General features: G+C 39.0%; 1 protein-coding gene across 1 annotated transcript; it reads right to left on the reverse strand.

Moving 5' to 3' along the window:
- Positions 1–1,363: 1,363 nt before the first annotated feature.
- Positions 1,364–22,846, reverse strand: FAN1 (FANCD2 and FANCI associated nuclease 1). Its single transcript, XM_082488731.1, has 13 exons — positions 21,458–22,846; positions 16,458–16,598; positions 15,233–15,428; positions 12,976–13,209; positions 12,337–12,468; positions 11,115–11,223; positions 10,262–10,381; positions 7,745–7,909; positions 6,596–6,761; positions 5,840–5,943; positions 3,043–3,237; positions 2,529–2,657; positions 1,364–1,680 (listed from the first exon to the last, which is right to left on the reverse strand). The coding sequence occupies exons 1-13, from the start codon at positions 22,755–22,757 to the stop codon at positions 1,543–1,545; spliced, it is 3,129 nt and encodes a 1,042-aa protein (XP_082344857.1). The 5' UTR covers positions 22,758–22,846; the 3' UTR covers positions 1,364–1,542.
- Positions 22,847–24,145: the final 1,299 nt, after the last annotated feature.

Genomic DNA, 24,145 nt, shown 5'->3' on the forward strand with positions numbered 1-24,145 from the left:
TTGTGTGTATATGTATAGCCAGGCCTGCACGTGTGTTCGATGTGCACCTGCCTGCAATACCACTTTGATATTAACTGCCTTGTATTTTTGAAGAAAATGTAGCAAGCGGGGCAAAGGTTTTGGCTTACTCTCAGATGGAAAGACATTAAAACCAAAAAAATTCTAACATATATTTAAGCAAAGGACAAAATCTAAATTTGCCTCTAACGTAAGAGACAGAAATCTGTACCTCAAATTGCTCTAGGCAGTAGGTTTCTAATGCTGTTGCTGTGATGGTTTAGAGTTCACTATTTCAACTGAAACTAAAACCTTTGTGCCTGATAATGATTTATTGCGTAAAGTAGCAGCGCCAGGAAGATTATAAAATCCTGACGCTGAGTTGTGAATGTGAAGTAAATTAGACTAAATAAAAGTTCATACCTTTCCACAGCGAACTTCAGGCGGTTTTCTTTCTCTTCCTCTAATGAAAAAAATAGTGGGGTGTGTGATTGTTTTTTTCCAAGAGAAGCAGAGACACTGTGCTGTAGAAAGATTAATAAAAAGGATGTGCAAATCATCCTTAATTTCTCACTACCTTCTACTAACGATGTCTGCTGTCTGTATGGTAAGCAGAATTTCTGGTATCTTAGTATGAGAATGAAGACTCCAGAGAAAAGACGTTGGCTGTGTGTTAATTTAAAATTGAGACAATCCCACAGAGTTTTGGTGTCTTAAAAGAGAATGCATCCTTTTGGTTCCATTTCAATTGACGACTGACATTTCTGAATGAGAAAACACATCAATTTATGTGGGGCAAAACTGACTACAATGAATGGCATACATACTGCAAATGAGTGCAGCTATCTTGGCACTGAACAACGCTTGTCTACTACCAGAAATATTTCCCCTTTATACTGCTAATACAGGTATTCACAACAGAAGGAGCTGTCAAATAAATTATCCTTTCACAGACAGCAGCACATTAAAACAGCATTAAAAAAAAAAGTTTTATGCCTTACTCTATGCCGTCATTGACCAGCTGTATTTTTTTATATTAAAGTGAAAAATTGAAATAGGTAACACAAAGTGGGGACAGTCAGAGAACCACGGTGGTCCTGACAGTCATGGAAAGGTGCTAAACTTGCACCTTGCAAGGAAACTTGCACAACATAATGAACTCGGGCTACACAGACTGCAGGGAAATGATCAGGACTTGATGCACCACATTTGTTATTGTAGAGGATGTTCTCAGTTGGTTCCAGTGTGACTGCAGCTGTTCGTCTTTACCGGGCCAAGCCCCTAGATTACCTTTCATAGAAGTAAGTTATGAATTGTGCAGAGACAAGAAAGGCTTTGTTCTGAATGCAAAGTGACATACAGTAAATCATACCGACAGTTTTCTCGAACTATTTTTTAGAATTATTTGTGCTCAAAATAACTACAGTAACGTTCCAAGAAGCCAGAATTTTAGAAACTACTTTTAATAAGCAGCAGCCAGTAGTGTGTGTCATGCCAGATACTTTAAAACACCCAAGTTACCCACGTGATCGAGACTTCCTAGTGTCAACTGAGGCGTTTACTCTTGCCTCCAACAGCTTGCACATGACAAACTTCCACTGTCGCACCCAGCTTCTTCAGCTCACTCAGCCAGATGATCTGCTTGTGGGACAGGCGATCGTTGGGACCTTTCACTTCCACCAGCTGCAAAGAAATGTGGATGATTAGTAGCGTGTCTGTGGAGGAACTGAAAGATTCTTAGCTCCCACAGGCTAATATAAATGTTTGCTTAGGGCCAGTATTTGCAACAAAAATAATACAGATTAGGCACAAAGGAAGGCTCAGTGGGTGCTAAATTATTAGCCCATGTTCCAAAGTTTAACTGTAAAAGAATGAAATTTAATGTAGTAAATACCCACCAAAAGACAGAGGCACTGGTGAATGAAGATACCACATACTCAAAAATCGATCATCCACAACCTCTCCTGTTCCAGCTGAGGCTGACAGCAATTTCCTCAGAAGTTCTACAGAACTAATTTCTGCTATTCAGCTGTGTTTTATAAGCATGTAACAAATTGCTCCAGCAGCTGAGAGATGTCCAGTAGTGTTCTAGTACCAATTCCACTGCCATGCAAGACACGAGCCATGACTGTTTACTCTGGTTTTGTAGCAGAGACATGGACATAGTTGTTGTAGTCTCATATATTCAAGTTTTTGGTCTAAGCGGTGACGTTAGCACCCCTTATTAACAACAGTCAGAATATATATGACTGATTGGTAACAGCTACTTTACAGTAATTTTAATTGAAGACTTATTCTACAACAATACCTAGCCACTGCTTGCTCTTTCTTTACACCCATAAAAGCTAATGCGATGAAAGAGCAGATAACCAACCACCCACTATTTGCCATAGCTGGTGAGCAGATGAGCAGCACATGTAACTCCACCACAATGGGAAAATACACTTTGTATGGGCTGACAACGGGAAGGTGTTATACCTCAGGGTAAGAGCAGCTCAGCACTGAGCATTTCCATGACCTCCCAAAAATACCTTAAAGTGATTAGTGTGAGTACGCCACACAACCAGGTCAGGAAGTCCCCCTCTGCAATGGCGGAGATCTTTGGAAAGTCGCCTAAAAACACCACTCAGAAACATTCCTCCAAGGCAAGAAACGAGGCTCTGTAAGAGAAGTTTTAATAGTTGGCTTTTTTTTATTATTATTTCCTGTACAGCCATTTCCCAGCTCTCACAAGAATAGTCTATGGCCCATCTCAGCTTTTTGTTTAGTCACATGTAACAAGATAATTAAGTAGATGTTATCTACAGCAACTTCTCTCCTGTGTGCCCGACTACTGTTGCAGAAAAAGTGACCATATCAGTGACGAGTAACAGTACTTGGGATTAGGGAGAATAGTGCTGAAGTCCCCTTGATTCCTCCTTCCCACCATTCACCATCAGTCTTGGCTCAGCTCCTCAGGACAAACTGAGAGCATGCTACGGCTGTGTGTGATTTAACGGCAAGCCTAATCAAACAGTGTGCCCATTCTGGACAACAGTTACTTACCTGAACTTGCTGGAGGGAAATAAACCGCCCCCAGCTAACTAGTGCTGCTGCTTTTCCCTCCTGAGCGGTCCAGATGTCAGCAATCAACTTTGCCAGTGTCTCTGAGGAAGCTGTATGAAGCTGCTGGAGCCTGGCCTCAATGACATCCCTCCTGTTCTCATAGAAGCTGTCAGTGTATAAATCCAGGGGGAACGTCTGTATGAAAAGGTAAATACACCCCTGAGGAGCTGCCAGCAAAGCAACGATTCCAAGAGTGACAATGCCCTACTTTATATTTTTTTTATCATCTCAACTACAAATTCACTCAAACACTCCGTTGATTTAACTTGAACGTGTCCACCACATAAACCTCTGTTAAATGGGAACAGATTTGCATATATTTTACCACCCAATGCCAGTGCAGCAAATGCTGGCCACATCTTAGCCTGTGCGCTGTTGGGTTTTGCCCTCTAGACAAAGGTTTCCTTTAACAGACAACAAAGAAAGAGCTCCCTGCTCTCCTAACTTGCCGAGCAGTAATGTTCTAGTCAGGATCTGGGATCAGTACCAAGACTCTCAGCTACAGTGAGCAGTGTGAGGTGGGAAGAACAAAGCAGCGATGAACCGGGGAGTATCACACAAGCCACCTAAAAGCAGAGAGCCTTATGCATAGTGCTGAACACATTAGTGGATAAAGTCACCACAGCAATTAGTCAATTTTGAACAGAGCTGAAAAAGGCTATCACATAGTAGCTGAGTGCCATTGTAGCTTTTCAAAATCAAATGCAGAGCACTTACTTAGAAAAAGGCAAATATCAGTCTTACACAAATTGCTGCCACGGCTAATCCCACAAAAATACAGCCTAGGAACAACTGAGACTCAGACGCAAGCTTTCAGCTCATTCTCGTTCATGCCTGAGGTTTGTGATAGCTTTGCTCTGCACTATTAAGTAAAATCTAGCTAAAAAAAAAAAAATTTGCAAATGAGCTGTAAATACTGGGCTTGTTATAAACAGCTAAACATACAAGAGGTTTTTGTTGCTTTTTTTTTTCCTGGATTTTTCGTAGGTGTCATCTGCATGTAAGATTATATAAAAGGAAATGTATTTAGAAAGGAAATCTACAGTAAATAGCAGTTTGCACTGACAAAGGCTAGCTGCGTTTAACACGTGACATTCATACAATTAAGGCATCTTACAAGAATAGCAGATATTCCCCAAGAGTTGCTTGTATGACTTCCATTTACCAGTACATGCATGGCCTTTGGAGCTACAGCAGTCCCCTTCCTGTCCTGGCTATGAGCCTGCTAGTGCTCATGTCCCGCCTCAAAATGCCAAAGCAAGAAGGACAACCATATCTCAGTTCTCTCTGCAAACAGTATTCAACCCTAAATTTACTTGGTCAGATGAGCACAAGACACGTAGGAAAAGCCATTTCAAGGAATAGCCATTATTCTGTAATAAGAAGTTGCCTCTTTTCATTGAGTGCCTCTCCAAGGGTATGACCGAGAACATAGATACGTATACTCAAGTGCTCATGGCTTGAGAAATTATTTCAAGACATGACTGTATACAGACTCATAATCCATGTAAACATAAAATAAAATAACAGATTAAACATCAGATTAGTGGGACAGACAGTGACGCGTGTATTCATAGTTTTGAGTTTAGTCCTATTGGCCTAATAAAATAATTGTACTGTTTGACTCTCTAGATTTTTACATCCTTTGCTTATCTAAGGATGGCCTTGAGGGAATGTATCTCTTGTCACCAATTAAAAAGATATTTGTAGTGATCACTAATTAGGGAGACAGCAATCTCCAAAACCACCACGTGGTTTTCAACTCAGCTGCAAGGATTTCTACATCGTACCAGTGAAGACAAATAAAGAAGTAGGGGGGGGGACGGGACAAACAAGAAAAGCCTGCATATTTCACCTCTAAGATAAGAAGAAATTTCTACCTAAGGTATTTCATACTGTTATAAACCTATCAGTTCTTACAGTACAAATAAATCCAGCTAAGGAAGAGGACATTACTGGCTGGTTTACCTCTTAGCCAGGGCTCCAATAAGAAGCAACGGGTTAAGGTGGAAGAAAGACGACAATTGTCTGGCCTTTTTCAGTTCTACATCATTTGAGGTGGCTTTTTAGGGTTTTCTTAGCAAATGTCACTAAGTGATCAAATTTTCTGATTGCAATTATTAAAACTGTTTCTAGCTGTAATTTGTATGATGTAAAGCATTTAGCTAAAAGCCACAAGTTCACCTGGGATCATTAATCTTAGGGTGTGGCAGGGAGTTGGTGGGTGCAGTGTTGTTTGTTTCTCTGACAAAAAGGAAGGATGATCCCAAAAGCATAAATGTGTTGGGGTGCAGGAGGTGGGCGTGTTAACAAACCTGAGTTTAAAAATGTGACTTCCCTTTAAAGGCTACTGAAAAGAAACAGACTTTTTTTTTTTTTCTAATCACATGCATCATCTTCAAATGAGATGAACAATCCTCTGCTATAGCAGTATTCTTCCACTGACTATAAAGGAAATTTTGACCAGTGAGTTCAGATCTAGGACATCGTAATCATTTAGCCAGATGAATCCCACCTTATCTAACAGTCAATCCAGACTTACAGAGCAATTAGTTACTGAGGAGCCCTTTATAACAGGCCCAATATAACAAATAATAAAACCAACCAAACACCAAGATCTGTCTGGAAAGTCCCTCAGAATAAAATGTTAACCTAATCCCGACTCAGATTTTAACATAGTTACAGAGTCTACAGCAATGGGTAAAGAAATTAACTGAATAAAGCCTTTCAAAACTACCTGATAGGAATTTCTGAAAACGTCGGGTATGTCATCCATGAAAATGATGTCCCACATTAGAATACCATACAGCGTCATAAATGTTGAGCCTTCCCCGTGAATACCTGAAGGACAAAATTTAACAAAAATGGAAACATCAATTTCTACAGATATCTCACCTGAAGAGGTACTACATCACCACGACTCAAACCAGAAACATGCTGAGTTCAGGTTTACGCAGAGCTGAAGTCAGTATATACTAACATTACAGCATCAGGTTGTAAATGTAGTTTATTACTTCCACAATTTGCTCTTACTTTCTACTGCCACGGTACTGGCCCTCATTTACAGCATCAGCTTAAGTTACCAAAAATCAGTGGAAGTCTACCTTTCCTTAGACACGCCCTAAAATGATGCTGCTAGCATTTTACCCCTAAGAAATAAAATAGCTGTTTACTGATTAGAAAGGCAAAATAAGTGATTTTCTATGGAGATAAAGAAGAAGTGTTAGGGTTTTTCCCAACACATTTCAAAACCATTTTAGGTGTATGAAGGCAGCAAATAATTAATGGCCATGAAGCAGATCAGGTGAAAAATACATATTAGAGCATTTTGGTAAGGAAATTACATATTAGAGCCGTTTGGGAAGGAAACAGAGTCAGACTAAAATCTGGTCTAATGAAATCAGCTAAAACTGGTCTATTAACTAAACAGCTTAGTAAATTGGTTCTTTACTTCCACAGGTATTTTACTGTACGAAGAAAAAAAATTAGTTACCCTGATCAAAACCATTCTGCCTGTAATGAGTTAACGCCAGCTCCTCAACCGAGCACATGACTGTGGATACATGGAAGTTTTCACCTCCTTCTTCACCAATATCCTCCATTAGAAATACAGATTTTCCCATTCCCGTCTGAGGACACATCTTTCCTTTGATTGTAACCTGAATATATTAAAAGAACTAGTTACTTTCCAGCATTACGTTTAACAAGCTTTAGCCTAGGCAATTGAATCTCTCCTAAAACACGCATTCTTCCTTTTCAGTTTTCTTAAAATCAGAACTAGACTTGTTTCCAAAAATCAACTAAAAAAAAAATAACCTGCCATTCCTTTGAAAATGTTCTGTTTATCTTTTATAAACTGGCAAAATTTTCAGAAAAAAAAGCCTATGAAAAATGCAGGGCAGATGGGAATGTAGTGTTTCTATATGCAGGACCAGGAAGAAAGAACACCAATGACTAAGGAGACCGATTCTGTACTGAGAAAAAGAAGGGCTGTAAGGAGATACGCAGTGACAAGCCAAGAGAAAGCGAGACTCTGCTCCAACTTTGCCCAGATGCAATTATCTTTGCAACAGCAGTGAAAGAATGAGTTAAAAAAAAATCCATTCCAGTATGATGCAAGTGCATCATATTGTGTATTTGCATAGTGCATATTTAGAGCACATAACTCCCAAATATTACTAAAAAAACTTGCATTTTTAGAGCTATTAATCTAATGCTGACAACACTCTAAGGTTACTATTACCTTTTCTTACACACAAAATGCTTGGCCTGAAGACACCAGAGGCAATGCACTGATTTGATCAGTCTTCAGACAGAAAGGTTCTGAGAGTACTGCTGGTAAATTAGTGGAGTTCATAGCTGAGCAAATTCGTAATACACATTCAGTAGAGCAATGCAAATTAAATCAGTATACAGCTGACTAACTTCAGCTAAGAAGCTGACCATTTATTAAGTAAGTAGAAATATCTGTTTACAAGAGGCTTTTGTTTGAGAAACACATTTGTATTCATTTTCCTGCAGCACAAATAAGTCAGAGGCTGGTGCACAGCACACAACGGTCTCCCAGATAATTTTTTCTTGTCAGAAGAAAAAAGACCTCATGAGTTGTTATTTCTCAGAAACCACCAGCCACTTCACTTACATGTGTCACATCCTCCACAGTTATGACTGGCAGATCTTGAAACAGGCACCTGAACTGCTTGCAGCTTGGCGAGTCTCTGATTCGTAGGGCCCGCTGGTAGAGAGAGAGACGATGCCCAGTACGTACAAATGGGTCTGCCAGCCCCTTTCTAATGCAGTCAATGGCCTAGCAAAGAGCAAGGGAACAAGCAAGAATTTAGGAAGACCTACACACATCTGTCTGTTCTTACTAAGCCCAAGAGACCACTTGATTTAAGGAACACAAAAATATGAATGTAAAAACCAGCATATAAGACAGGGCCACCTTTCTTACTTATGTACTGAAGTCCTAACTAGTAAGTAATATTTTGCACTAGTAGGCTTCTGGATTCAAATTTGCACTAGTGCAGTAAAAAGAAATTACTCTTCATTTTTTACTGATCAATATAACATTAAGGAAGTGTAAATTCTACACAAGTGACCAGAAAAAAAGAGTTGGTTCTAAGGTAAATCAGTTTAGTATTTTTAAGCCAGTTTCTTAACAGCATGTAACACGGAAACAGAAGGACCAGATCAGTGGTGCAAGAAGGTACATACAGATCAAATCTTAGACCAATGCACTACTGCACTGAAGCACATCCAGGGTTAAATGTGGACTCCAAAAATTAATTCAAATCATGGTTCTGACATATTCTCTTTCTGTGACTTGAGGAAGGCCCTTTGTCCTAATTTATAAATAAGAAACTGAGACTAACCCTTCCTTTGTACAACATCTGATTCCAAATCTGGGAAAAGCTTGATATGGGGGTATGAGACGCAGAAGAGACAACAGCAGATGCTAGATAGCCTATGATATTATTTCCCTTTAACAGACTTAATTAAGGAATTAAAACGCAACACAAAATAAAAGGATTTTAATCCCAATTCTCAATAGCCTGAGTGAGGCAAGCAACCAACACCTAGGGAAAAAAAAAAGTAATTCTCTGCTTATTTTGAGTAACTCTGCAACTGCTACTGTTCTTGGACTTAAATCTTAACTTTTCACCTCTATTTTTCATTGCCAAATTAGTCAGGCATCTTAGGTCTGTTTAATTAGACTGGTCTTCTTTTTCTTTTACTTAAAAGTTGATTTTAGGTCTGCCCATACTTCACTGTGACCTAAACAGTCCTACAGGGTTTCATTTTCAATCATCGACAATATTTCTCCTTTGTATGTAACAGACAGGAAAAATGGATATAATCTCCTGTATTTGTAAATCCACAGACCAGCAGCAGACCTGCTGTTCCTTGCACAGAAAATTCACTGAACTGCAACTGAGCCCTAAAATGAGTGACAGTGGCTTCTACACCTTGTGGCTCTTGAAAAGAAAGTCTCTGAAAGGCTGGTGCTGGCTCACAAGGAATTCAAAGGCACAACCTGTACTGCAGCTTGCAATTTTCTCTGGTTTCCTTTATATTCTGCTGGAGAAATCTATCCAGAGGTGCCACAAAGTTCTACAGAGATTTACAATAATCCTTGCACACAATCCTTGCCATTCCCATATGGTTATTTTTCTCTCATTCGGCTACATGCCAGCTAATCACTTAGGGAAACTGAAAGACCGCTCACCACGTACACAGTGTTTCTAAAAGCCTGCACTGCATCATTCAGCCTCGAGACTGGCAAGGTTACCCACTGCACAAACAATGTGTTTTGCTTATACAAACACCCTACGGGTGTGTGTGTCCTACTGGAAGGGAAGAGGCAAAAGTTTCAGCAAAAGCTAAAATTACCTCAAAACCTCTATCCCCCTCCTCTGCCTTCCTAAGAGAATTAAACGGACCAAGATGAACATAGCCTGTAATACCTGCTATCTAAAATAATTAATGTTATTCTTTACTAGTCTAAGGGTGGTCAGTTATGGTTTGTCCTGTAGGTCCATGGAAATAGTTTAAATTTGTTGTTAAAGACTGATAACCCTGCCAGAGCTGTGTACAAGTAACAGATTAGAAATGGGGTTGTCTACTGCTTGATCCCTTACAATAGAAACCCCACACCAAAACTGGTCCAGGTATAGAAGACAAACTTCTCCTCACTGGCAACAGTTAGCCAAGGACTTAATTCCCTTAATTTCTTTGTTTGAAAACAGTAAAAAACTCCTTCCGATCATGCTTGGTTTTTTCATTCCAGATATGGCCTCATCATGACTCAGGTTCAGAAGCAGAAGTGTTTACTGGAACAAATGTCACTGCTTCTCACAAGTTAGGCAAATTTATAAGGCAGAATAGCAAAGAAGCTGCTGCCTGATAACTCCATACAATCCATCCTTCATGCCAAACAGTGTTCTTCTATGCAACAGAAAAAAGCAGGCTGACCAAGGATGAGGGTACACTCAATATTCAGTTTCTTGGGAGAAACTGGTTGCCTGACCTTGGGATTCCTACCACTAACTTAGGAGACCCTACCCCACTGTTCTTCTCACATGAAATATTTTTTCAAAATGTTTTCAGACAATGACTGCAGTGTTTGCAGCTTTACAGAATGGAGTTGTGAAGATACCTTCTTAGTGTTTTTCAAGTGCTGATGTAAATTCAGAGCTAGTCGATCCCACCATCGCCCTCTGCTGTCAGTACAATACACATCCTGAGACAGAAGAGTCTGTAGCTCCCACACCGCTTCCTATAGCAACAGGATTTTATCTTTAGTAATTGTGTTAAAAAAACAAGTTGAAGTTTCATTCTATAATTAGCTTGTCACTTTCCCTTCTAATTACTGGGTACTATAAAACTTTGTCTCTGCATAATTCAAACCCTGTTTTTACTCCAGCACCCAATGCATTCAGGTACATGGGTAAATCTTAAAAACTCTAGAATAGAGATATTTTTATGTAAACTTAAAAGATTAGCTGTCAAAAAGACAATATTTTTGTCCTTTATGTATTCCTTAATGTATATGAAAAAGACCTGAATATTTGTTGCCTTTTTGCAGAGGCAAAGTCTTTTTCAGAATAATCTGGTTTGCTTTAACATCTAAGTCAGAGGCCTTTAGAGATGTTAGCTCCTAAGGTGAAAATGCAGGGATTTCATAGAAGACTTTTCTTCCAGGATTTTCTTATTTAAAAGCAATAACCACGTCTAGTGAAACACAGATACCTCTAAATAATGAAACAACAATGTCTCAGCAAGTCTTATGGTATATTACATATGGTTAATCTCCAAAGCCCAAGGAGAAATCAAAACAATTTAAAACTTTCTAAAGCAGCAAGAAAAAAAGGCTCTTTTTCCTTAAAAGTAACCTGTTAAGAGAACTGTAGCAAGTCCTAGTGAACATTATCACCATTTTCCAGCCACATCAGAAATGTAAATTGATGTACAATGCTACATTAAACATGTACTCCTGTTCAACACTTTACCTTATACATGTGAAGTCTCTGCAAAATTTCAACACCTTGAGAAAGGATTCTTGTATACACCCAGCCAACGGTGAAATGTCGCAGATACTCAGGTAAAACTCTGTGATAGCTGAAAGATAAGAGCAGCTCAGATCAATTTAATGATAGCAATTGAAATTCTTAAAATTCTCTTACTAAGAATAGTTATACCTAACACATTTACAAAAATTAAATGCCTTGGATATCAAAACTGAACTGAACTGAGTATTCCAGCTGCAAATTCAAGAACCCAAAGGTAAGAAAACAGTTTTGCTGAGGTAGCAGCTGCAAGTTGCACTTGCACAGCATAGTTTGGTTTCAACAGTAGTGGAATTATTAGTTAGTAAGTTTTGCATCAGATACAAAACAGTAATTTATTACATCGTGTTTTGTTACTGCCAACTTGTTCTAGTAAGTCAGAAGGTTAACTTTAGAAACACAGCTGAACAAAACAAAAAGGCTAGAACAGGCATTTCCTGCCATAAAAGAAGACTAACTACTACCTTTTGGGTAGGCACTTCTATGCTTCAAGACACTTTTGAATGTCTTTTGAATGTCTTCTTGAAATCAAAATAGGTTTTTCCACTTTCTTCAGTATGTAATGGAATAGACCTCCAAATGACCCTCTGTGAATATTTTTTTAAATCAGCTGCCATGAAAATGTGTATCATTAACCCAGAAAACAAAATAATTGAAAGAAAAACTGATGAAAGACGCTTCAAAAACGCTATTTCAGTTCCCAGATCTTTATTAACGTTTCCTGAATAACACCCACTTGGAAGTCTGAAGAGATGAATAACCCAGTATGTTTTCCCATAGTGTCGGCGACATTCTTCTGTTCACAGTGAACTTTAAATTCTGCTTATTGCTATTTGTCTAAAGTCATAAAAACAAACTATGACAAGGGAAAAATAAGGCTCTTGTTCTCCTGCACTGACAGACAGAACAGAAATATGTTACTGCTTTATCCACGCCTACCAATTCGTTCCCAAGATTTTGTAACAAGGCCTTTTCAAATAATCACTTAAAAGCTAAACAAACAACCAGGAAGTTCAAAGCTTTCAGGAACATTAAAGCATCTAAATTTACCAGGCTTAAATAATATCACCCGTCCACAAGCCTCTCTCAAAAGGAAAAGTACCAAAAGTAAGATAATACAATTAATAGTTTAGTATGAACACTAGGCTAGTTTCCAGTTCACTACCTCAAAGAGGGGTGATTTTTCAGTTCTTTCCAGGTTTCCTTAGCACACATATATAGCTGATTAGCTTCTTCCCAGTTCCCATTTACCATTGCAGTGGCTATATCATTTGACAGATGAGCAGCAGTTGCATACCTAAGGGAAAATATCATCATAACTGTACCAGGCTTAAAAAACGTTTATAGTTAAAAGAAATCAATTCATCCATACAATACCTTTTAAAAACTCCCTTCCAGTCTCCAACGACATTGAACCATGCAGCCAGCTTTTTTCTTAATCTTGTAGGATCAGCACAGTTTACACTAGCAGGTACATTACTTAACATTACTTAAAAACTAGAGAACATATTTTTTGGTTTGTTCGGAGTCCATTCTAATAATCGTCACAGCAAATGAAGAAACAACTTTCATCACCGGATGATCATGAAGCAAATAAATATGCTATTTTAGTTCAAAATGCAAGCCACTGTGAATTACAAGCCCTACCTGGACACAAAAACACATTTATAATCATTGCGAAAGTGCACTTCTACCTATTTACATCTGGAGTTCTAAATGATGAATTCTTATTTGCCTACACAAGTACTGCAGTAAAGCTTTTCTAGAAATAAACAGATTTCCAAACTGCCAAAGCTCCCCCTACCTGATAAGATCTTCTCTGTCCTGGAAGACCCGTGTTTTCCTGTTTACAGTGTAACTGGGGAATACCATACGCCCCATGTTTACCATAAGGACTGTGGAGAGTTGGCTTTGACCAGCACTACCAGCTTCTTCATCCTCCATTGACTCAGACAGTGAAAATAGCAGCAGAATTCGAGAAAAGACAGCCCGAGGGCCTTTACAGACCCTCACAGATTTTCCAGCCAGGTCCTTCACCCTGAAAGGACAAATAAAATGATTATAACAAATGTTTTTTCCCATCACTTATAAAAATTCAAATATACTGAATGAAGTATGAGAATAAGTTTGTTTTCAAGCCAATTAATGTGTAAACTTGATTTTCTTTGAAAGAAGCAGCTTGAGAAACTATATAGCGCATGTAATCTCCAGTGAAAAGCCAAAGAAATGCATTAACTAAGAAAACATTTAAGGGCCAAACTTCAAGCTGAATAGATCTGGAACTAACTGCCCTTTGGGTGCAGCCACTCCTGTTACTATGCCAGGCAGTACCAACAAGTAACAAGATGTGGTTTGCTGTTAGAGCAATGTTTACAGACCACAATTTGAGATCTCTTGTTTTAGGGTATCTCCATTAGCACATCTTCATCCAGCCTTTTCATACAAAATTTCTGTTTCCACAGGACAGCACAGATTTAGAACAGGATTTTCTCTGATTTCACAGGGTAACTAGTATTTTGGCTGTCAACAACAGCAAAGGGTAATCAACATTACAAAGCTGTAAACAACATTCCCAGAGTCGATGTGGCCGAGCACATAGCTATCAGCCTCTTTTCTTGGAGTAGGGAGTAGGCCAGCACCAAGGACTTTTTTGGAATGTAACTCATTTTCCCAGGTCCCTTTCCATTTCCTGAACATTTTTTTTCTAGCCTTCCTTTGTATAGTTTAAGCCAACATTGTGAAAACAATTTTGTTTCTGTTAGAGATATTTATATAAATTATGCATCATGCACGGTCATGTAGTGTAAATAGCTAGTATCAAAGAGAAAAAACGCAATCTCAGGTGATACAAGTATTTTCATACTAAGCTAGCATTAGGCCTCTCTTTTGGCATAAGGAAAGCAGACCTTACTGACTCACTTAATAGTATTTTTTCATGGAGGGATGACTTTCAAGTTCTTTCAATATTAGGCCCATTTTAATACAAGGAATTTTGTGGAGAATCACATGATAGATTTCGGGGGGGGGGGGAATATCTGTCCAACAAACATAGCTATGCAAAACTTGGCAAAGCTTTGTATCTCTCTCATTTGAAAAAGAATACCACAGGAAAGACAAATTATGTTACTGAAGCAAATACAGTACCTATTGGTATCTGTCAGCTTTCCACCCCACTTGGATTTTGTACAGAAAGGATTCCACAATTACTGAGTTCAGACCCTAGTTCTCCAGCCTACTACACCAGCTAAGTGCTAGACATGCAACCTTTGTTTATATGCATTATTATTCTAACATTTACTTTTGGGTGTTGGCTGCTAACAGAAGTAACTGTGTAAGAAAGTTTATAAACTCCAGAACTGACTTGTACTCTAGCACCAGTACCCTGGCTATTACTTTAGTTCATATTCCTAGACTTTTTGTGGGTGTTCTAGCTACAGATCCAGCCCTAAACACCCAGAACATTAATGCTGTCATCACTCAGAATGACACCTTAAACCTGAATCTGGACCCCAGAAGACCTGGAAGTCAAGGGCATCTGATATATGCAGCTGTGATAGCCACAGTGAAAAAATTCTCAGGAAAAAAAGAACACTTTGTCAAGTAAACAATTTTTTCCCTTTAAAAATATTGCCAAAAAGGAGGTTCTACGGTAAAGTACAAAGTCAATCACAAAAAATGGATTATTGCTCCCCTCTTATTCTACTAAAAGAACTCACCCAGCAAACAAACATCAGATAGTTGGTTTAATTGGCAATGACTTTCCCTATGTCTTCCTAGATGTTTTTCTGCATTGACTTTGCTTTAAATAATTCAGAAATGTGTGTCTGTATAACTGAGTAACTTCGGAGACAGATAATCATGCCCACAGCTAAAAAGCATGACATAGTTTCAAAAAAGTGTAATATTTACCTTTCTGTTCGACCCATTGTGAATCAAAATTTAATGCTGCCCTTTTTATGCATAAATTTACTAAGTGCATTGCTCTCCTCAAAAGGCATCTAGATCGAGTCCTTTGAAGCGTAACTTACATTCACCTGCAGAATTTAACTACAAACACTTACCTTTTCAAAATCACTGTCCCAATACCAGCCTGACTCCTGCTGAAGACCGAGCGTTGTTTTGCCAACCTCAGAAAATCATCCACAAGTTGCTGTTTCTGACCATTTGGATTTGGCAAGTGAAAGATCTTTGCCAATGTTTTTAGCTCAGGGGCTGAAAGTAAATCCAACCCTTCACACAGGTCTTCCAGTTCAGATTCTGAAAGTAAAATGATCCACATATATTCATTATGCACTATACTTATACACAAAAGCAACAGCTCAAAGTATAGTATATTCATGTAACAGCTCAAAGTACAGTACATTCATCTAACCTAGGAATAATCTAATGATTTAGATTCTTCAAACATGCTAGCTGGTTCAGCTTGAAATTAATTCTCTTCACAGGTCTAGTTTGAAAGAATGGAATAATCAGAAAAAAATCCCTTTGCAACTTCAAAACAAAAGCAAACATAAAGAAATTCTGCTGAGTTACAAAGAAAAATGCTGTTCAGAAAAAACTTGCCATAATGATGGATAAAATTTGCCCAATGCAAAAAACCAAAAAGTGCTGCAAGAGCAGAGCTGCTCAACAAGGGGGAATGAACCAGGAGTCAAGAGCGACCACAGCACTGGCAGTATCCTCACCAACCCTAGTGCAGTCCCACTGTAAATGAACAGAACAGAGCAAAAGTCCCGATCACAGATGCCACTGGAAGACCCAGAAAAGGCATGACGATGAATAAGGTCCAGGGTCAATCTAAGAGACAAGCCGGCCATAAGGCTAGAGACAAGACTACAATTTACGTCCGAGATCCATCCACAGTACATGGTCCCAGACAAGACTGGAACCAAACACTCACAGGGCTGGCTGGAAGTCCAGCCAGCCAGGGGTGGACAAGGCCAGGGACAAGGTGCCTTCAAGACAGCTCAGGGCAGTACAGAAGGATATTAAGAAGAGCTGCTGGAGCAACGTGCCAGAGGCTGAGTTGAGATGAGGCTGGTGAGGGTAAGTAAGGCCTATTGTAGCACCTATAGCCCTGACATTTATTTAGCTCTCCCTATTACCTAATTTGCACTAACTGCTTTTATAATTCATGTAACACAACTCATCTACCTGAAACCTTTACTCTGCTCCTTTAATTCTCTTCTCAAGGCACAGACAAACATGTAATGCATTAAATTCTAACATGACACAACTGCAGATTTCATTTATAGTATCTTTAACATTTATTAATGCTGGCCATACCTGTTTGCAGAAATCTGGCTTCAGCCAGCTCTTCAATTATTGGTGACAAATCCATACTTATCTCTCCATACTCTATTTTGTTCACCTTTAACCAGTTCAGCTTGCGTTGAAAAAGTCTCACATATAACTTCTGCCCACCAACTGCAAATTTTATTTCAAGCAGGGAAGGAAAAAAAAATTAAATTCTAAAACATAGTACTATGCATAAGCACTACCTTACGTAGAAAAATTACTTTGATGCAGATATCCTCTAAAACACCTTTTAAATCTGCCCATGTTCAGACTTGGTAAAATAATAGAACTTACCTTTCCAAGTAATTATTGCTCATTAGAATCTTTAAGTTTTGTTGGTAGAAAATTATTACAATGTATTTTCTAGGTAATGAAAATAGCTAAAATGAGTTTTGGACATGCTTACTCTTTAAGAAATAATTTGTTGTCTAGGAAAAGACAACTTCATTTTTCAAACTCTGAATATTGTGATGATAAATCTTTTTGCTTTCCTTAACACTCATTCAATAACCAACTATTTGATGTTGGGGAACAAAAGAAGCTGTAGTCTCACAGAATGATTTCATAATCATAGAATACCTCTCTGCGTAGTCTTCAGATTCTTATTTTTCAAAGATAAGCTTAATTTTACTAATATATCTACTGAAAAAAAGGGAAAAAAACTATCCATTTGATTTCTATATGGGAAGTGCTGTCTTAAAGTACCTTTGAAAAATACTTTTAAAATACTAACAATGCTGAAATTCAACAAAATAGCCTATTAAATCTTAACTGAAAATAGTCTAGCTATTGTTACTACATTCAGCACCCTTTTGAATACTTAATTCATACCTCATTAACTTCTAATCTTTTTACCCCTGACTGCTGCTGCTTAACTGAAACTATCATTAATAAAAACATACAATGAAAACACTACTAGACCTAGATATATTTAAGAAATGGCAGAAAACTTGTACATGCTTGTTTAACTATTCTCCTGTCCTTAAAAAGAATTTTTCAGCCTTTTTTTGAATAGAATGTTTCCAGGATCAATTCACTGAGAGAACTACACATGCATAAGCTTGTCGTTTTTTCTGTGGGGTTATAACTTCTGTGAAGACTGTCTCCAGTTCTTACAACTCTGGAAAAAGGAAAAAGGCTGACTAACACTGAACTTCCTTTCTCCAGACCGTGGAAACTGACCAAACTAGGGTTGTAATCCAGCAAAGGCATGTGAGGACTACTTTCTAAAGGATTTGAATGACAAATAGAATAAAAAGGTATTGCACAAGCAATCAGTTGCTTCTTAAGCATCCTGTTCTGCAGCACATATTACCTTTGAAGGTTTGAGAGATTTTTTTTTCTTTTGTAGTTCTTAACAGTTCCAGGTGTTATCACTGAAATAAAAAATTTGCTCTAAGTTTAAATATTATCAGCAAAAAGATGCAGTAGATCTTAGAATAAGTTCACCCTCTATGATTCATTGAAACCCAACAGAAGAAAATTACATTATTTTTTCTTATTCAGTTTTCTGTACCTCAGTTCCACTGGTAACTATAAATCAATGTTCCTCAGATACAGTTTTTCTGTTATATAAAAGTTGGAAGGAGGATTTCACAAAGTGTATTAAACCATGTGACTAGAACTGCGGGCTTGGATTTAAATTTTTCCGTATGCTACACGTGGTGAAATTAAACATGGAGAACACAAAAAATATTTTTTAAATATTACACCTAAGTTCAGACAGATCTCATCTTGAGCACAAAGCCTGACATTGCACTGCAGATTACTTGTGGAACAGATAACCCATCTACCTGAACTTTTCAAGTATTCTGTCTAAGATTTCTTGACACTAAAGACATCCATCTGCCACTTGTGCAGAATTCATTATCTATTCACTTAATGCTATCCGATCACTTCTCATAGCTGAAACATTGCGTTTTTCCCACCCTGCAAAGAGAGCTTGTTTTATTTGTGACTCTAGCAGTCAGTGCAGACATGGATTTATCAGCACCATTTTGCAGTAATTCTTTCTGTATCCTGAACTCCTGTGAGAGGGAAATACTGAAATCACACTACTGAAAGAGAAACAAGCACTTCCTTTATTTTAACAGAACAAGTCGCTATCACTGATTGGTGTTGTACTCATCCAGAGAAGGGAGCATGGAAATCAGGAAGCTGTATCCTGAACATCTTTTAGCGTTTATCAAAGTAGCCAAAGCCTGCACCTACTAATGACCTAACTAAGTTTATTCCTAGATCTTCTTTGGATGTATATGATATGCATCTACTGCTTGCCTCAGAGGGCCAATAACAAAGAGTTGTGTTGCTTATACTCTATTCTTTTTTTATATATGCCCATTTTAACTATGACAACATAAACAAGGCATTTTCAAGCTCCAAGATGGCACTGTATACACATTTTGGTGGAAAAAGTTTACTACTGTAATATTCTTACAACCTGGAGTGCACCAATAAGCTCTGCAACCCCACGCCAGCCCCCACAGGTCTGGCTGCTTGTGTTCAAGGTCAGCTCTGATACAGTGCAGCTGCACAGGCTGGGCTCAGGCTGCTGGGGACAGCTGTGTGAGGCTTTGTCAGGGCCTCCCCCCATTCTCTCGAGAGCTGTACTTAAGCTCAGGCTGTTAGCCTGCACTCTTGCCTAAGCTCTGCTGTGGCATACCAGTACCCAGCCAGGCACCTTGCTGACTTGGCTTCACCTTGCACCTGCCTTGTCACTATGGTCTTGCCTGAAGATCTGCCACTGTTGGAGCATGGCTGACCCCAGTACTGGCACTGAATCCACTCTGCTCTTCTTCTTTGGGCAAGATGGGCTTGTGCCCCTTGCAGGTGAGGAGAGAATGTGGCCCCTGCCTGCCCTGCTGTCCCCTTTGTCTCCTGGCTCAGCTTCCCATACGGAGTAGTCTGCTCTTGCTGCTCCCTGACAAGTACAGTCCAATGTTATGATCTCATCTTATTTACAATGTTCTCATAACTTATGTTAGTAGTATTATTTAATTTTTTTAAAATGTTTGGTGTTACTGCATAATTGTATTTGTAACAATATAATCTGTAAGAGCTTAACTGTGACTGGGTAACCACTGCAGAAATACCTATGTAAGTTTAGAGCCCTACTTCCTCCTCTGGAGTTTCTTCACCCTTTTAGCAACCATCTCTTAAGCTGGGTTGAGTCAGCTCAGCTGACTTTTCCACTAGGGCAAATGAAGAATGTTCATATACAGTCCTTTCCAGTTGCTAAACTTTGGAAGAAGATTTTAAGTCAAAAAAAGATGTTTCTGAGATTGCTCCACCACAGTTGAACTGTTTCCTAGAGAAAAAGATATGCACTGACTCAATTTTTTAAGGAACTGAGACTGTGACCTACTTATCAGGGCTATATTTCTTCCCAAAAAGCTCAAGTCAGCACGTTTCCATTTTTGTCACTCAGTATCCTGCATTAAAAACCTTGTGATGTCATACACACTAAACTAACCTTATTCTATTATTCTCCACATCTATACAAGTTATTAGAAAAACACTTACTGAAAAACCTACTTTTGGCCTTGGAAAAATTTTACATAATTGCTAACCACAAGTTATGGCCTTGATATTCTCCTTTCTAATGTCCTGCGGTGTCAATCCACAATACCATTTGGAACTTTATAGAAACAAACACTAAAGGACTAAGTGCTCTGAACAGCTAGAATAGTTTTCTTCCACTTTGCAATGGGGAAACAATCTAAAGACTGTTGTACACTAGTGCAAAAAAAAAAAAAAAAAAAGTAGTCTACAGACAGGAAAAAAACCAAAACACAACAATTTTATACAAGGAAATACTATTCTTTCATGTGATAAACTTTACAGCCTGCTAAGTTAAGCCAAATTCAATGAACACGATGCACTAATAAATGCAGCCTGCATCTGATTTTTTTTTTATTTATTTATTTTTACCAGAAGCTATGTAGGCAACTGTCACTTTCGTATGTTCAGCTCAGATGCATGAGCTCATTTAATCATATATCTAAACATAATTTGACAGGCAGCTGTATATTACCATAGTAGTTTAAAACAATATAAATGGTTATGCCTCTAATACTCTGAGATACAAATTTTCTTGTGGAAGTTATAAGCTTACTTCCATTTTGATGCTCCAAGTCTGAAACTCAAGTGCTCATAAAACTACTCTTAATTACAATTTAAGACAAGTTATAAACATACATTAAAATTTGCATGGTTAGTTTTAACTTACATCATTTCTGCCATGCTTTTACTGTAAAACTTGTATCGGGCAACATGTCTGGTTTGAATCTTGTCTAAATATGGAGGGGTTAAATCTCCAACATTCTGGCTCCTACTGAAATGAATGAATTAAATGTACTAAGCAACCTACAAGAAAATGACTGTTAATTAGTAACTATCATTCTAAACACTGGATAATAATCCTAGGGATAACTATCGTTTCATACCAAGTACAAGTCATCTGTAAATGTGCTGACTCAAAGCGTACAAATACCATTTCAGCAGTATTTTTTTTCCCAAGCTCTATGTATCCAGCATGAGCCTCTTCATAACCCCGATTTATAGAATTCCCATACATATTAATCACCAAAATCTTGGTGTTAACTGATACTACCTTTCTGTGCTACGAGTTTCCTTCCTTGGAAATGTGTTTAAATGCAGCAGCAACTTGACTTAAGATTCTAAAAACTAGTATTAAAACAGTAAAAAAAAAGTATGCCAAAAAAACCAGAAATATACATAATCATTCTCTCCTTATTTCTTACAAGTCTCCACTATTTATCATTACCTTCCATTAAAGCATCATTAGGAAAGTTTACCTGCAAGAAGCCACTGAGGGATACATCTCCTGAGAGAAAGGAGCTTCTTCCCCTAAGGAATTTATCAAGTTGAACCGCCCATTGTTATAGTACCCTTCACATAAAACTACGTATCAGTTCTCTCTACAAGAGGTAATGTGAAAATATATTAGGAAAAAAAAAGAAAGATACCTGATAATTTGCAGAACTTGGTTATAACGTTCTTATCTTGCTCATCAAAGAGTCTGACATCATCTTCGTTCTCCAAGACTGCTCGCAGCACCACTAAAAAATTCTGGAGGTAATATGGGTGACCAGGAGAGCTGGGCACAGAGCTAATCTCATTTATTTTGTCTAAAATGTCCCCAGTGGAATTTTGAAATTCCACCTTTTCCACAGTTTCTGACAAAGTATGATTAATCTCATCCTTAAAGTCTTCATGAACTTCCACAGGAAGTACCTGTACATCACCCTTGCTAAAGCAATTTTGTGTACCACAGTTCACTTCTGGCTTGGAAGAAGGAATAACCTGAGTGTGAGGCTGAGTCTTGACTTCCAAACTATTGGTCAGCTCTGCTGAAGTATAAATGGCTAGATGTGTTTCAAATTTATCAGGACTAAGTATCACACCTTCAGATCTGCTTTCTGGTTTGGTGCTCCTTGTACCAACTGGCAACCTTTTGCCATTAATGTTATCAGCTGGTAATGGTACCTGAACAATATCCACAAGGTCTTCTCCGTTACATTTGTTTGTTTCTTCTTGAAATTCAGGTTCCTTCTTTGAAAAATTTTGTTCCTGGTGCTCTCTCTGAGCAAGCTGATTTTCTTTCTGAGAACTATGCCCAGCATAAATCTCATCACCATCTTGTGCTGCAGCACTTTTGCACATACTGTGAACAGCTGGAGGTGAAGAGTTGATCTCTTTATACACGATCTGTTTTCCTCCCTGGGTACGTCTTCTGGACAGTTTAGATGACAAGCTTCCCAAAGAGACTATTTTAACTGTTTGAGCCTGTGGTTCATTGTTAACACTACAGACTGAACTATTATTGCTAAAATAAGGGCTAATCTGTTGTGCTGCACTCCCTTCTGTTTTCAATAAAGTGCTTTTGGAAGGGCTTGTTTCTAAATTTAAGAGTTTTTTTGAAAAGTATGAGCTGGAATTATTGTTTGCATTTGCAGCTGGGGGACTCTCATTCCTAAAAGAGTTGAGTGTTGAATCAATAACGCCAATCTCACCATGGTTTCTGCGACACGTTTCATCCATGTGCTCATTTATTCCATATCTTGGCACCATTTGCCCACACATGGGACAGGTAATTTTGACAGGGGGAACATTGTTAAAAAATGAAATAATAGAGGAGGATGCTGAAGATATAGATGGTGTTCCTCTACCTTCCACTTTTTTTGTTGTTCCTTTTTTTGTCTTACTTCTACTGAGTGACAAACTTATTCGGGATCTTTTAATTTCTGAAGACCTAGCTTCTGCCATTACAAAACTTCAAAGCATTTACATGGCACAGGCAACTTCATTCAGGCCATGTTTCCTTATTCTGTATTACTTAGAAAAAAAAAACAGACTTTGCTTTGCATTTTCCATCTGTAATCCTCTGACATTCCTTCAAGAAAAAAAAAAAAAAAGATATTGAGTGAAAGAGCTTCTAAAGCACCAAATGCAACCAAGGTAAACAGTGAGGGAAAAAAAATAAAACCCTTAAAAGTGGAAAAGTCAAGCAATCCTTAACTGCTACAAGGCAACTGTCCCTTTGCATTCTCCGGAGGCAGGCAAGCAAGCACTGCGTGACTGTCAGCGAGCACTGCGGCTGGCTTCATAGGAACGCTTTAAAAAAATGGAAATATTGCTACACACTTTGACTATTTAAACGCCACGTTCACCTGCTGATATAATGAAAACTTAAAATAAAATTCCATGTAAGGACACAGTCAAGTCCTCTAATTTTTGTCATCACCTTGTTTGCTATTTGTAAGCATATATATTTTCGGTGCCAACTACCCACTTCTACAGAGCACATACAGCGCGCGCGCGTGCGTACCGAGCGCAGGCGCGGTGCCGTGCCGCGCGCTCCACCGCTGCTGTGGCACCCTGGAATCCCGCGGGGTCGGCGCCGGCCGCGCCGCGCTCTCCCGGGCCTGTCCGGGGCCGCAGGAGGCCCTGCGCACTCTCCACGCGTTCCCGACGCGGATGGCAGCGCCTTCGGCCGCCACTCCCGCCCGGCGGTCCCTCCCTGCCTCTCGCCCGTCCCGCCGGTCCCCACGCACCGGCGCCACCGCCGCCGCCCGTCGCTCCCTGAGGGGGCGCGAGGGGCCGCCGGGCCCCGCCCCGCAGCAGAGCGCAGCCGCTACGCGCCGCCAGGCAGACCAGAGCAATGGATCGCCGATGGCGGTGCGCAGGCCTGGGGAGCAGAGCACGGAGCCTGGCAGCAACCCACCAACTAGGAGCCGTTCGTTTTAAATGTCTCGCCTTCTTTGAATTTAAAAGTGACGAAAGGAAACGGGTTTAAGTTATGTCAGGGGAGGTTTAGATTTAATATTAGGAAACACTTTTTCACTGAAAGGGTTATTAAACATTGGAATAGGCTGCCCAGGGAGGCAGTGGATTCACCATCCCTTGGAGGTGGATGTGGTTTAGAAGTGGTTTTGTCAGGGTAGGTTAATGGTTGGACTTGATGACCTTAAAGGTCCCGTCCAACCTCAGCAATTCTATGATTCTATGATAAAATTTCCTTTTACAGCAAAGGGCAAAAAACAGCTGTGATCTTTCTTTAGAAAGGGGAACCTGAGGGCCTTCCTTGTTTTATTCAGCCAAGAAAAGAGCAACACACAAACATTTCTACCTCCAGCAATATTCTTTCAGTCAAA

This window comes from Vanellus vanellus (genome assembly GCF_965231255.1).
Source record: "Vanellus vanellus genome assembly, chromosome: 11".
In the NCBI taxonomy this organism is placed as follows: Eukaryota; Metazoa; Chordata; class Aves; order Charadriiformes; family Charadriidae; genus Vanellus; species Vanellus vanellus.

Coding starts and splice junctions, on each gene's coding strand:
- FAN1 (XM_082488731.1), bottom strand. CDS start 22,757: ATGGCAGAAGCTAGGTCTTCAGAAATTAAAAGATCCCGAATAAGTTTG. Junction 12,469..12,975: donor GACAGAGAAGATCTTATCAG/GTAGGGGGAGCT, acceptor ATTTTCCCTTAG/GTATGCAACTGCTGCTCATC. Junction 5,944..6,595: donor GCAGAATGGTTTTGATCAGG/GTAACTAATTTT, acceptor TTTGTCCTTCAG/GTATTCACGGGGAAGGCTCA.